At 34.8% G+C, this 14,159-nt stretch overlaps 1 protein-coding gene across 14 annotated transcripts in view; it reads left to right on the top strand.

Moving 5' to 3' along the window:
* Positions 1 to 10,400, top strand: part of SLC27A6 (solute carrier family 27 member 6) — a 68,528-nt gene extending 58,128 nt beyond the window's left edge. For 13 of the 14 annotated variants that reach the window (XM_055389325.2, XM_055389321.2, XM_055389324.2 and 10 more), the window contains 5 exons: positions 531 to 621; positions 3,902 to 4,100; positions 5,113 to 5,210; positions 6,343 to 6,473; positions 9,871 to 10,400. In XM_055389325.2, coding sequence (XP_055245300.2) covers positions 531 to 621; positions 3,902 to 4,100; positions 5,113 to 5,210; positions 6,343 to 6,473; positions 9,871 to 10,047 — 696 coding nt within the window. In that variant the 3' untranslated portion in view covers positions 10,048 to 10,400. Of the gene's footprint in view, positions 1 to 530; positions 622 to 3,901; positions 4,101 to 5,112; positions 5,211 to 6,342; positions 6,474 to 7,331; positions 7,383 to 9,870 lie in introns of all 14 variants that reach the window. The other variant, XM_055389326.2, reaches the window with a different exon arrangement.
* The last annotated feature ends 3,759 nt before the right edge of the window (positions 10,401 to 14,159 follow it).

A 14,159-nucleotide genomic window follows, 5' to 3' on the forward strand; every position in this document is an offset into this window, starting at 1 on the left:
AAAGTGAAAGGCTCAGGGGAAAGGCTTAGGGGAAAAGGACAAAGTGGCTGTCAAGTAAACATACGTTTTAGGCATTTGATGTGTTTTGGCTTTTTTTTTTTTTAGATACTGTGAGGAAAAAATAACACAATTTTTGAATTAATATGCTTCCATTTTAGTTCTATTAAAACTTTTCATTTCAAGGGCTATTTTAAATAAATGGCTGCAGAAAATGGTCCTTTTGCCTGCAATTAACAGAGTATATAATTGAATGCCTGGATTGTTTCAGTATCTCGATTAAAATTAGTAGCGTTTTGCTAAGTAAAGTGTACCACAAAAGAAATGAAAGTAAATACTGGTAAATGACTGCTGTTTACTAATACCTTTAGTTTTGATTTTTAAATATTTATTTAATTTTTCTTCAGTAAAAGTTGTTTTAATAACTCCATATTCCAATTATTTATTTCAATTAGCATGGTCTACTACAGTAGATGTCATTGCACAAGTAACTAAATGCTTGTTTCTATTTGTTTGATTTTTTTTTTTTGCAGCTTCTTTCCACTTTTGACTTAATAAAGTATGACTTTCAGAAAGATGAACCCATGAGAAATGAACAGGGTTGGTGTATTCATGTGAAAAAAGGTAAGACTTCTATTTGAAGACATCTCCTCAAGCAAAGTTTCTGATCTCCTGTATACAGACATCCCTTGGTCTCCTTGGGGGATTGGTTCCAGGACCCTGGGTAGACACCAAAATTCATGGATGTTTGTTCCTTATATAAAATGATACAGTATTTGCCTATGAGGTGTGCACATCCTCCTGTATACTTTAGACAGGTTGCTTATAATACCTAATACAATGTAAATGCTACATAAATAGGGTCATATGGTATTTTTTATTTGTATTTTTTATTGTTGTATTATTATTTTATCTTTTTTACCAAATATTTTCTATCCAAGGTTGGTTAAATCCACAGATGTGAAACCATGGATATGGAGGGCCCACTGTGATTATTAGTGAATTTCAAAAGGAGAGGATGACTAGGTCCACTGTATAATTTAACTTTGGAATTTTAATGCAGGTGGAACAATTTTACTATTAAATGTTAAGAGCCCTAGAGGGATCACTCAGATGGCAAATTATTAAAATACAAAAGTGGTAACTATTTGGCTCATACTATTCTTAATCCACCACTTGTAGCATGAACAGTGGCAAATTTCTAATGTCCTATATTGCCAAACTATAATATAGAAATTAGTGAATTAATTTATCATTCTAAATATAATGTAAAGTCAGGCCAACTTGGATTTAAACGTGGTCTCTGACACTTAGAAATGGTGCAACTTTAGACAGATTACTCAACCTAAGTCTTATTTTCTTCATATGTAAAGTACAAGTGACAATATTTATTAAGTGAGGTTATTGTGGACAATTAAATGGGATGTATATATATATTCCTGGGGGACCTGGTATGTGGCTTGTTACTTTCCTCTCCTCAGCTTCTCCCTCTCACTCCCCTCCCTTCTCTACCAAGGTAGACTTTCTTACAATTTTAGGTTAGAAATTTTCATGAAAGCAAGTACTTCAATTAACTTGCTGCTGCATATAATCAAATTAGAAAATAAAATATAGAGATGTGCACTTAGAATTGTTTAGAGATCCAGTATGGATAAATCAAGCCAAAATTAATTTGTATTGCCTTAAAATATGTTGAAACTACATTTCAGAAGTGGCTTCCTAAATCTTTACTTCAAATGTGAAGATAAGGTGACAAACCTGTTTTTATTTTCTGGTAGCTGAAAGACTAAAAAAAAAAAATGCAAACTTTGTCTATTAAAAAACAAATCTCCCAAATCTCTGAATTTCAAGCCTACTGGCATTTATCAAATATGTTTCTCCAATTCTATTCTGTAGACACTGCCCATGGGAAAATAATTTCTGAGCAGAGTGCAGAGAACTTAAGTGCACTTTTCTACTGTTCTATTTCTTACAATTATAGTAATATCTGATGTTAAAACTTGAATCCCAGAACTGTGCTTATGTAACCTCAGGGTTTCTTAAAAAGCTGGTTGACCCCAAATATCTGTTTTTCTATTTTGGAATTCTCATTATGAGCTACTCAGTATTTTTTCCATTAAGGCATTGTGTCTTCACAATGTAAATTATGCCCAGACAGGAAAGATATGAATACACTGTGACCTATTTAAACATTTGCAACAATTAGTTTGTCAGAAAAGAAACTGTCACCTGTGTCCTAAAAAAGAAAAAAAAAACGTAAGTTTTAAGGGAGATGTAAGAGTCTTTTTTTTTTTTTTTTTTTGGGACGGAGTCTTGCTCTGTCGCCCAGGCTGGAGTGCAGTGGCGCCATCTCGGCTCACTGCAAGCTCCGCCTCCTGGGTTCACGCCGTTCTCCTGCCTCAGCCTCCCGAGTAGCTGGGACTACAGGCGCCCGCCACCACGCCCGGCTAATTTTTAGTATTTTTAGTAGAGACGGGGTTTCACTGTGTTAGCCAGGATGGTCTCGATCTCCTGACCTCGTGATCCACCCGCCTCGGCCTCCCAAAGTGCTGGGATTACAGGCGTGAGCCACCGCGCCCGGCCGATGTAAGAGTCTTGAAAAATTCTGAAATATAGGGAATGTAGACTGACAGAATATATCACAGAGGTAAGGCTTTGGAGTCAGATGTACCTGGATATATATATATATGTGTGTATATATATATATATATATATATATATATACTCCGACTCCTGCATTTGACAGCTGTATGACATTGGGCAAATTCCTTTTTTTACGCCTCAGTTTTTTCACCTTAAAATGAAGATATTATCTGGGCCTTTCTTATAGGTTTGTGATGAGAATTAAATGGATTACATATGTAAAACACTCAGAATCATGACTATTACCCAAAAAGTGCTCAATAGGTATAAGTGTGGTGATGATGATAATGATGGTGATGATGATGATATGATGGTGTTGGTGATATGATGATATGATGATGATGATGATGATGATGATGCTATCAGACTGCTGGGGCAGAGAAGATTTGCTTTGGCCAGTGACCTATGTGCCCTTGAAAGCCAGAATGCCCAGGAGTGGGAGAAATGGGAGTCGAGTAAAGACTGTTGGCTGGGTGCGGTGGCTCACGCCAGTAATCCCAACACTTTTGGAGGCTGAGGTGGGAGGATGGCTTAAGCCCAAGAGTTCTAGATCAGCTGGGCAACCTGGTGAGACCTCGTGTCTACAAAAAAATTACAAAATTAGCTGGGCCTAGTGGCATGCATCTGCAGCCCAGCTACTTGGGAAGTTGAGGTGGGAGGATCGGTTGAGTCTGGGAAGTCAAGGCTGTGGTGGGCCATGATCATGCCACTGCACTCCAGCCTGGGTCACAGAGTGAGAGTTATTTTTTTTAAGAGCATTAAAAAGACAGAAATCACTCTGTATTATAGTTTGCTGGACTCCAACTTCATCTAGCCACATGAACACTGCATCACTTTACAGCAGGCATAGCAAGTGGACAATAGCCTTGAAGACTTCCAGAGCAGTGATTGCTTTCAATTCTTATCACATTTATATATAACAAATTTCAATATTATCTATGATAACATCTACATAATCCAAAACAAAAATAGCCGTTGGTCTATCCACCTGGGAAGTATAAGAAATCTAATGAGGCTTTTCTTTCCATTCAATTCCCTTTTTATTAGTTTTTCCAAAGTAATTTGTATTTGTGGTAATCTATGAAAGGATGTGCTGGATATAGGCACCAAGGGTAAATGATGTCAAATACAGAAATAGGTTCAGAGGAAGCTGAGTTAAGCAGCATTGGTTGTGCTGGCCAGATATAATATAGATACATGCATGGTGTGTGTAACAATAGTTTTAATCAGATGGCTGCAAAAATGTCGTTCTTTCTTGCAGGAGAACCTGGACTTCTCATTTCTCGAGTGAATGCAAAAAATCCCTTCTTTGGCTATGCTGGACCTTACAAGCACACAAAAGACAAATTGCTTTGTGATGTTTTTAAGAAGGGAGATGTTTACCTTAACACTGGAGACTTAATAGTCCAGGATCAGGACAATTTCCTTTATTTTTGGGACCGTACTGGAGACACTTTCAGGTATGAAATGTTATGGGATCCATAGCTTGTTCTGTAATTGTGAACCATGCTTCTATAGAAACATCAGAGACCACATATGCTTTAGCTTTCAGGGCAGACAGAGCCCTTTTATCTCCATGTCTCCTCATTAAAACATTTATTGGCCATCTGTTTCTAGACTGAACCACAAGTTCAATTTTGATGTAAAGTTTTATGATTATTTTAGTGAATCAGTTTAGAACAAATCAGTGAGCTCCTTTTTAAGGAAATAAAGCTGGCAGACAGATGTAAAATATAAATGGTAGGGTTAAAACAGAAAGCCAGTTTGGTCAACTGTAGTCTAATTCTTGGCCTAATGATAAAAATTTTGAAGCAGCAAAAATCCCCTTTCTCATATTTCCTTTTTTAAATCCCTAAGATTATTCTAGGCCTATGAAATTATTTTGCTTTACTAGTCCAATGACTTGAATGAATAAGTAACTTCCTACATCCTTGCCTTCTTGTACTGTGTTATAAGCTCACTTTATATAAAATTATTTCAATTAAAACAAAATATTCATTCAGAAGCATTAAAGGAGTCAAAGGGGTTAACACCTAGAAATTGAAGTGGGTCAGAGTCAAAGGGGTTAACACCTAGAAACTGAAGTGGGTCAGTGTCCTAAAAGACAACTAGAGCTTTGCTTTCAATTCTTATCACCAGAGAAAAGGAATGTTTCACACTTCATTGTTATTTTACAAAATAATATTTTTGTAATGATAATCCTTGTAGTTATTTTATTTTTATGTATATTATAAAACATAGAAGGTAGTTTATACAATGAGATATAAAGTAATTTTGACTAAAAGACCAATGCTGATTTTGTTGAAATACCAACAAAGTGCTTTCTTAGAAATGCCTTTCATCTTGAAAACTACAATTATGTTGGTCAGTAGGTGCTTGCACAGTGCCAAATGCAAGACACTAAAACTGAAACTGGGTACCTAGTTTTTCAAATACAGGTGCACTAACTGGAATTTGATTTTTTTCATTTAGATGGAAAGGAGAAAATGTCGCAACCACTGAGGTTGCTGATGTTATTGGAATGTTGGATTTCATACAGGAAGCGAACGTCTATGGTGTGGCTATATCAGGTATAAATATATTTCAGATTTTGGAAAGATTCTTAGAATAGAATTACCACTATTCTCTAGTTTTGCAACAGTCTTGCTAATTCAACATTTTAATTTTTGTGTATTAAGATAAAGATTTTATTATTGTCTTGGCAAGTAATGCCCCTTGACCAAGCTAACAAAGTTCATGATCACATCAGGGGAAAGGTACCAACTGAATTTTAATGCCTGTGTGTATTTTTTTTTTTTTAGCAAAGCTTGAAAACTCTGATCAATGTCTCACTGCTTGGAATTAGTTACAGCTTTTTATTAGTCTATTATTTTTCTTTTTATGACTAGTGTTTGTACATACCACTAAACAAGAACATGTTCTACTTTAAATGTTTAAAAATACTGACTTTTAGTTAAAATGGCTCTTTATAAAAATTATTTTTAAATTTGGACTCATTATCCTTATAGTTATGCATATGAGGATTGTCTCATGATGTTGAAAATGTCACAGAAGAGTGACCAATTTGAAGTCATAAGACAGCCATTCTCCATTTTTTCTGCAAATGCTTTTAGGTGCAGGGGAGATCAGGGATGTGAGTGTGTGGACAGGAGAGCAGAAGAAGGGAATGATTACTTAATAAATAGCCACTGAGTGTTGAAGAAAGATTCCAGGACATTCTGACCCCTGTAAAGATCCACAGGTGGCATGATAAGCATTAAATGATTTTTGGAATCAATGATGGAAATATGAGTTTCTAGTTTCTTAACTTAAAAAATATGCCCTTCATATTTTACATTAAAGCTTAGGATATGTATTTCTGCTGGAATATAGTTGCCTTTAAATAAATGTTTTCTTTCTTAATATTTGTTTTAGTGATGGTAGGATGCAAATTCATTGTAATTTATAGTGTTTCCCATTCCATGTATTTCATTTCTGTAGTATAGGCAATTAGAGATAGACTCTGGCCTTCCCTGTCCTTAAATGATTTCTAGGGGGTAAATCATATGTTCAGGGAAGGATACAGACTAGTTTATGCTCCTGTTGTCTTATTATTACTGAAATAGATTTAATGTCTCCATGTGTGCCAATTAGCATGTACAGAATTATCTTTTAAAGTTTATTTGGTACTTAAAAATGACTCTATTTCAAACTTTTTTTCAGGTTATGAAGGAAGAGCAGGAATGGCTTCTATTATTTTAAAACCAAATACATCTTTAGATTTGGAAAAAGTTTATGAACAAGTTGTAACATTTTTACCAGCTTATGCTTGTCCACGATTTTTAAGAATTCAGGTAATTTTAGTGGTGGAGTTTACTATCAAATATAAGACAGTAAACAAGGAAGTAGTTTAATTGCAAAATAATATTGTATCCTTTAGATAACATGTGAGTTATGTGAGAGGCGTAGCATGTAGAGTTGATGCAGATCGATGCCATGTTTGAAGCCTAATTATAAAGGGGGCATGGTGAAATGCTAGGACGTACCTGTCTTTGTCCTAATTATAGAATTGCTCTCTTCCTCTTCAGTCAGGACCTCAGAGCAAAATGATGGTCCCAGTGATGGTGGCAATCCAAAACCACATCTTACTTTTATCTTGCAAAGACATTTGGTGCTATGTGCCTAGAATTGGGTTCCATTAAGGAGACATCAAAGAGATGGCAAGATGTGTGCAGAACCTAAAGGCATCTGGCTTTAGGCAATCCTGCTTTTAATTTTTATTGCTGTTCTGTCCAAATTCCCCCTCACCTGGACCTTCCCCATGTGAGAAATTCTGAGTTTATTTATTTTGAGATGAGGACTTCTCTTGTTAGCTTACTGGTATAAGTACAGTAAAAAGAAAACAAATTTCCTTAACTACTGGGTAACTTTACTTACTCATTTATTCAACCATTCATGTATTTAATATTTTGCCTCAAATATAATTTCCCAAAATTATTACTCATCATCTCTTAACATCCAACCACACAGATTTTTTTTTTCTGAATACACTTGTTATTTCACTAATAGACTCCTAGCGGAGCAATAACCTGTGTCATATTCAGGTTTCAGTATTTGCCAAGCAATCATTGCAGCCAAGTCACTGCTTATTCAATGGGACACATCCTCTGAACTATCATAATACCTATTTCATTTCTCTTTTTGATTTTGAGTTTTTACATTGTCTCAGATTATTTTAACAACAATCCTCTGAAACACTAAAGGTAAGTAAATATGAAAAAAGAAGTAATATATTTTTATTGAAATTTTTTTGAGATAGTTGTAGATTGACACGCAGTTATAAGAAATAATAAGAGAGAACTTGTATATCCTTCACCTTGTTTCCCCCAAGGATAACATTTTGCAGATCTGTTACAACCAGGATGTTAACATAATCTACCCATCTTATTAAAAATTCTGCTTTACTTACACTTATATGTGTGCGTATATTTTCTATACAGTTTTATCACCTGTGCAACTTCATGCATTCATGACCATAGTAAAGATATGAATAATTTCAAAATCTTTCCCCCATGTTATCCTTTTACAACTATAGCGAGCTCCCTCTTGTCCCTCCTCATCCTCACCCAACCCCATAAGTAATATATTTTGATGGAGTAGAAAGTTGACAGGACAAATAATATTTTAAGAGTTTATTTCCAAGGCAACATAAAATTCACTTTCATTAAATAGAAAAAATGTTTTAGCTCAAGACTACTTTAGAAGATTAGATCAGCTTTGCACAAATTTAGAAAGTATTTTAGGATCCTTAAGCACCTAAAAAGAACACGGACCATGACTGTTATGTTTATTAGAGTATTCACTATAGTTAGAAATAAAGCCTGACAGCAGTCAGATATTTGTTTAATAAATGAATGTTAGTAATAAATGATCTCATAAAAGAAATGCAAAAGTAAAAGTTACTTCTGACAAAATGAGTCAAACAAGTATTGTATTACAAATCTATTTAGCACAAATTAAAAAATGGAAGAAGCCTTTTTGCCAGTAATTCACAAAACTATAATATTCAGTGTGGCTGGGATAAAACGAACTTGGTCCTTTCATTCTGCTCATGGAAACATAAATTGTTATAACCTCTCTAGAAAACAATTTGGTAATATATGATCAGACTCTTAACAGTTTGCATATATTTTGACTTAGTCAAAATGCATCTTAGGAAGTAATCAAATATGTATAAAGATTTTAATATTCTAAAACACATTTTTTATTTCTAGTGTTAAAAATTTTGATATTCTCTAAAAGTTCATGAATAAGGGCAAAGTTAATTAAAATATGATAATTAAATGAGACCTTATAAAACAATTTTCTAAGTTCAATTTTGAAGAAAATTACAGGACCCAGGAAAATATACTTTGTATAATATTAAGCTTAAAAATGGCAGAACACTAAATTGTATAAATACAGTGAGCTGCTAATTTTTAAGAAAAGAGTAAAAGGATATGTTTGCTTGCACAGCCATATCTGGCTGTGATGACAGTGTTGGATCAGGGGAGATGGAGGAGGGAAGGGAGATCAGAGAAGGGGGTTCAAAGTGAAGTTGACTCAAATAGTCCAAAAGGATAAATAAAAATGGCCAAGCTACTCATAGAATGTTGTAGGGTCTCTACATGTCATCTCACTTAAACAGACTGTTTATCCATGCCTGAAATTCCCACAAAGGGATACACTCTTATCTCCTTTAAACACCTTGAAACAGAGATTCTTAAACTTTCTAGACTCATGGCATCTTTAATGTCTCATAGCACTCTTGGGTCAAAACAAATACCTAAACATTTGTTTATTCACTAGTTAAGGAAAAACAAATTGATAAGTATTTAGGTCTAACAAATGAGTAGCCACCTGAAAAATAATCCATATAAATAAGTAAATGCTTTCATTTCATTTTCAAATAACCACAATCAGTCACTAAGGAGATGTAAGTTGGGCCACAGTTCTTCAGACCTTGGAATTAGATTGGACTGGACAGGGAGAGCCTGATTTCATGTTCCATGATGATTTTTGGCTGTACTTGCTTTTTATCCCAGCAACTACCAAAAACCCAATTTTGCAAAGATAATGACATCATTGAATGTATTACAAATTACTATTGAAACTGTGAACCTTGAGCTAGTAGTTTGTGACTGGTGACTAACAGATGTCACTGAGTTTCTCTTGAAAACAAGATATCCTGTGAGGACCTTGGAAATTCACTGAGGTACCTCAAGTTTTAGACCATTCAAGTAACCCCTCTGGGTACATTTAAGCCATGTTTTAGAACATTCTGCACCCCGTCTGGCTCTTATAGTATTCTGCTTTTTATGATACATTTGTGTGTACCTGTAGTAGAAAGTGCTGTCTTTTGTGGCTTTTATCTCCTTAGCATCTTATGGCATTCTCTATACATAATATTATATTGGCATTGAATTGAAGAGATAACCTATGTATTTTAGACATAATTATAATCAGTTTATTATGTTCATAATTCTTATATATTGAATGAGTTTATATTTAAGTAAAGTTTACAGGTAAATCAAACTAAAGATTTTAATATTCTAAAATACATTTTTTATTTCTAGTGTTAAATTATTAGAAAATACAGAGATCACTAGATATAAAGTGTCATAATTTAATATTACAGTCTATAGTATTAACTATATATGTATATATTATAGTTATTAAATGATTCTACTCATCCTGGTAATTGCTTTACAGGAAAAAATGGAAGCAACAGGAACATTCAAACTATTGAAGCATCAGTTGGTGGAAGATGGATTTAATCCACTGAAAATTTCTGAACCACTTTACTTCATGGATAACTTGAAAAAGTCTTATGTTCTACTGACCAGGGAACTTTATGATCAAATAATGTTAGGGGAGATAAAACTTTAAGATTTTTATATCTAGAACTTTCATATGCTTTCTTAGGAAGAGTGAGAGGAGGGTATATGATTCTTTATGAAATGGGGAAAGGGAGCTAACATTAATTATGCATGTACTATATTTCCTTAATATGAGAGATAATTTTTTAATTGCATAAGAATTTTAATTTCTTTTAATTGATATAAACATTAGTTGATTATTCTTTTTATCTATTTGGAGATTCAGTGCATAACTAAGTATTTTCCTTAATATTAAAGATTTTAAATAATAAATAGTGGCTAGCAGTTTGGACAATCACTAAAAATATACTTTCTAATAAGTAAAATTTCTAATTTTGAATAAAAGATTAAATTTTACTGAAATATTTTATTTTTATGTGTCCTGTCTTATAACCCAATAACATAATTTTCATTAAAAATGTGTTTTCAGTATAGTTTGAAGTCAGGTAGCATGAAACCTCCAGCTTTGTTCTTTTTGCTTAGGATTGTCTTGGCTATGCGGGCTCTTTTTTGGTTCCATATGAAGTTTAAAGTAGATTTTTCCAATTCTGTGAAGAAAGTCATTGGTAGCTTGATGGGGATAGCAATGAATCTATAAATTACCATGGGCAATATGGACATTTTCATGATATTGATTCTTTCTATCCATGACCATGGAATGTTTTTCCATTTATTTGTGTCCTCTTTTTTTCCTTGTGCAGTGGTTTGTAGTTCTCCTTGAAGAGGTCCTTCACATCCCTTGTAAGTTGTATTCTTAGGTATTTTATTCTATTTGTACCAATTGTGAATGAAAGTTCACTATTGATTTGGCTCTCTGTCTGTTATTCGTGTATAGGAATGCTTGTGATTTTTGCACATTGATTTTTTGTCCTGAGACTGCTGAAGTTGCTTATCAGCTTAAGGAGATTTTGGGCTAAAACAGTGGGGTTTTCTAAATATACAATCATGTCATCTGCGAACAGAGACAATTTGACTTCCTCTTTTCCTATTTGAATACCCTTTATTCCTTTCTGTTGCCTGATTGCCCTGGCCAAAACTTCCAATACTATGTCGATTAGGAGTGGTGAGAGAGGGCATCCTTGCCTTGTGCCGGTTTTCGAAGGGAATGCTTCCAGTTTTTGCCCATTCAGTATGATATTGACTGTGGGTTTGTCATAAATATCTCTTATTATTGTGAGATATGTTCCATCAATACCTAGTTTATTGAGAGTTTTTAGCATGAAGGGCTGTTGAATTTCGTTGAAGGCCTTTTCTGCATCTATTGAGATAATCATGTGGGTTTTGTCATTGGTTCTGTTTATGTGATGGATTACGTTTATTGATTTGTGTATGTTGAACCAGCCTTGCATCCCAGGTATGAAGCCAACTTGATCATGGTGAATAAGCTTTTTGATGTGTTGCTGGATTCAGTTTGCCAGCATTTTATTGAGGAATTTTCCATTGATGTTCATCAGGGATATTGGCCTGAAATTTTATTTTTTTGTTGTGTCTCTGCCAGGTTTTGGTATCAGGATGATGCTGGCCCCATAAAATGAGTTAGGAAGGACTCCGTCTTTTTCTATTGTTTGGAATAGTTTCAGAAGGAATGGTACCAGCTCCTCTCTTACCTCCGATAAAATTTGGCTGTGAATCCATCTGGTCCTGGACTTTTTTTGGTAGGTAGGCTATTAATTACTCCTTCAATTTCAGAACCTGTTATTGGTCTATTCAGAGATTGGACTTCTTCCTGGTTTAGGCTTGGGAGGGTGTATGTGTGGAGGAATTTATCCATTTCTTCTAGATTTTCTAATTTATTTGCATAGAGGTGTTTATAGTATGTTGGTAGTTTGTATTTCTGTGGGATCAGTGATGATATCCCCTTTATCAGTTTTTATTGTGTCTATTTGATTCTTCTCTCTTTAATTCTTCATTAGTCTGGCTTGCAGTCTATTTTGTTGATTTTTTCAAAAAGCCAGCTCCTGTATTCATTGATTTTTTTGAAGGGTTTTTCATGTCTCTGTCTCCTTCAGTTATGCTTTGATCTTAGTTATTTCTTGCTTCCGCTAGCTTTTGAATTTATTTGCTCTTCAAACTATACTACAAGGCTATAGTAACCAAAACAGCATAGTGCTGGTACCAAAACAGATATATAGACCAATGGAACAGAGCAGAGGTCTCAGAAATAACACCACACATCTACAAACATCTGACCTTTGGCAAACCTGACACAAACAAGCAATGGGGAAAAGATTCTCTATTTAATAAATGTTGTTGTGAAAACTGGCTAGCTATATGCATAAAACTGAAACTGGACCCCATCCTTACACCTTATACAAAAATTAAGTCAAGATGGATTAAAGATTTAAGCATAAGACCTAAAACAATAAAAATCCTAGAGGAATACCTAGGCAATACCATTCAGGACACAGGCATGGACAAATAATTCGTATCTAAAACACCAAAAGAAATGGCAACAAAAGCCAAAATTGACACATGGGATCTAATTAAACTAAAGCGTTTCTGCGCAGCGAAAGAAACTATCATCAGAGTGAACAGGCAATCTACAGAATGGGAGAAAAGTTTTGCAGTCTATCCATCTGACAAAGGGCTACTAAATAATAATAATCTACAAAGAACTTAAACAAATTTACAATACAAAAACAACCCCATCAAAAAGTGGGTGAAAGATATGAAGAGACACTTCTCAAAAGAAGAGATTTATGCAGCCAACAAACATATGAAAAAAAGCTCATCATCACTGGTCATTAGAGAAATGCATATCAAAACCACAATGAGATACCATCTCACACCAGTTAGAATGGCGATCATTAAAAAGTCAGGAAACAACAGGTGCTGGAGAGGATGTGGAGAAATAGGAACACTTTTGCATTGTTGGTGGGACTGTAAACTAGTTTAACCATTGTGGAAGTCAGTGGGTGATTCCTCAGGGAACTAGAACTAGAAATACCATTTGACCCAGCCATCCCATTACTGGGTATATACCCAAAGGATTATAAATAATTCTGCTATAAAGACACAAGCACATGTATGTTTATTGTGGCACTATTCACAATAGCAAGACTTGGAACCAACCTGATTGTCCATCAGTGATAGACTGGATAAAGAAAATGGGGCACATATACACCATGGAATACTATGCAGCCATAAAAAATGATAAGTTCATGTCCTTTGCAGGGACACGGATGGAACTGGAAACCATCATTCTCAGCAAACTAACACAAGAACAGAAAACTAAACACCTTATGTTCTCACTTATGAGTGGGAGGTGAACAATGAGAATACATGGACACAGGGAGGGGAACATCACACACTGGGGCCTGTCGGGTGGTGGGGGACTAGGGGAGGGATAGCATTAGGAGAAATACCTAACGTAGGTGACGGGCTAATGAGTGTTGCAAACCGCCATGGCACGTGTATACCCATGTAACAAAACTGCACGTTGTGCACATGTACCCCATAACTTAAAGTATAATAATAAAAAAATGTGTTTTCAGTTTTTGTTCTGGTGTTTTTAATTGTATACTTCCAATCAAAGAAAGCCGACTGACTAAATGCAGGCAGTGATATCTTCTTTATCTTAAACTCACATTAAGATGATAGAAATATAAAAATATGAAACAGCAGATCAGGAAAACTGGTAAGCTCAGAGCACTTAGGAATTTTTGGAAGATATGTAAAAGGGATAACCTGATGATAAAATCCAACAGATATGTCTAAACCACTCATCATACTGGGAAAAAGTAGACTAGAATAGAACCATAGGATTTTCATCAAGATCAAAAACAAAAAGGGCTACAGGTTTGGACAGTTTTGTGAGTAGTTAATGGGGAAATTTATTATAAGGATAATCTAATGAGCACAATTGTACTTATCTCAAGTTGGAAGCACCAGGCTCCAGTATTTCCTTCAAGCTAGAACCACAGAAATGACTCTTAATAAGATGAGGTATCTTCTACAGGAGGGCATTGCGGAGCTGGACTGAGATGGGGAAGACTGCCCAGCAAGAAGCCCATGTGCCCATAAACCCAGTTCCATGTACAACCAAATGGAAAGTTTTCCTTGCTTCATACAGTCTCTCACATGCTAAAGAGATTGCTTTGGTTGGAACAGAAGTTGTAGAGT

This window comes from Gorilla gorilla, chromosome 4 (genome assembly GCF_029281585.2).
Source record: "Gorilla gorilla gorilla isolate KB3781 chromosome 4, NHGRI_mGorGor1-v2.1_pri, whole genome shotgun sequence".
NCBI classification, from domain to species: domain Eukaryota; kingdom Metazoa; phylum Chordata; class Mammalia; order Primates; family Hominidae; genus Gorilla; species Gorilla gorilla.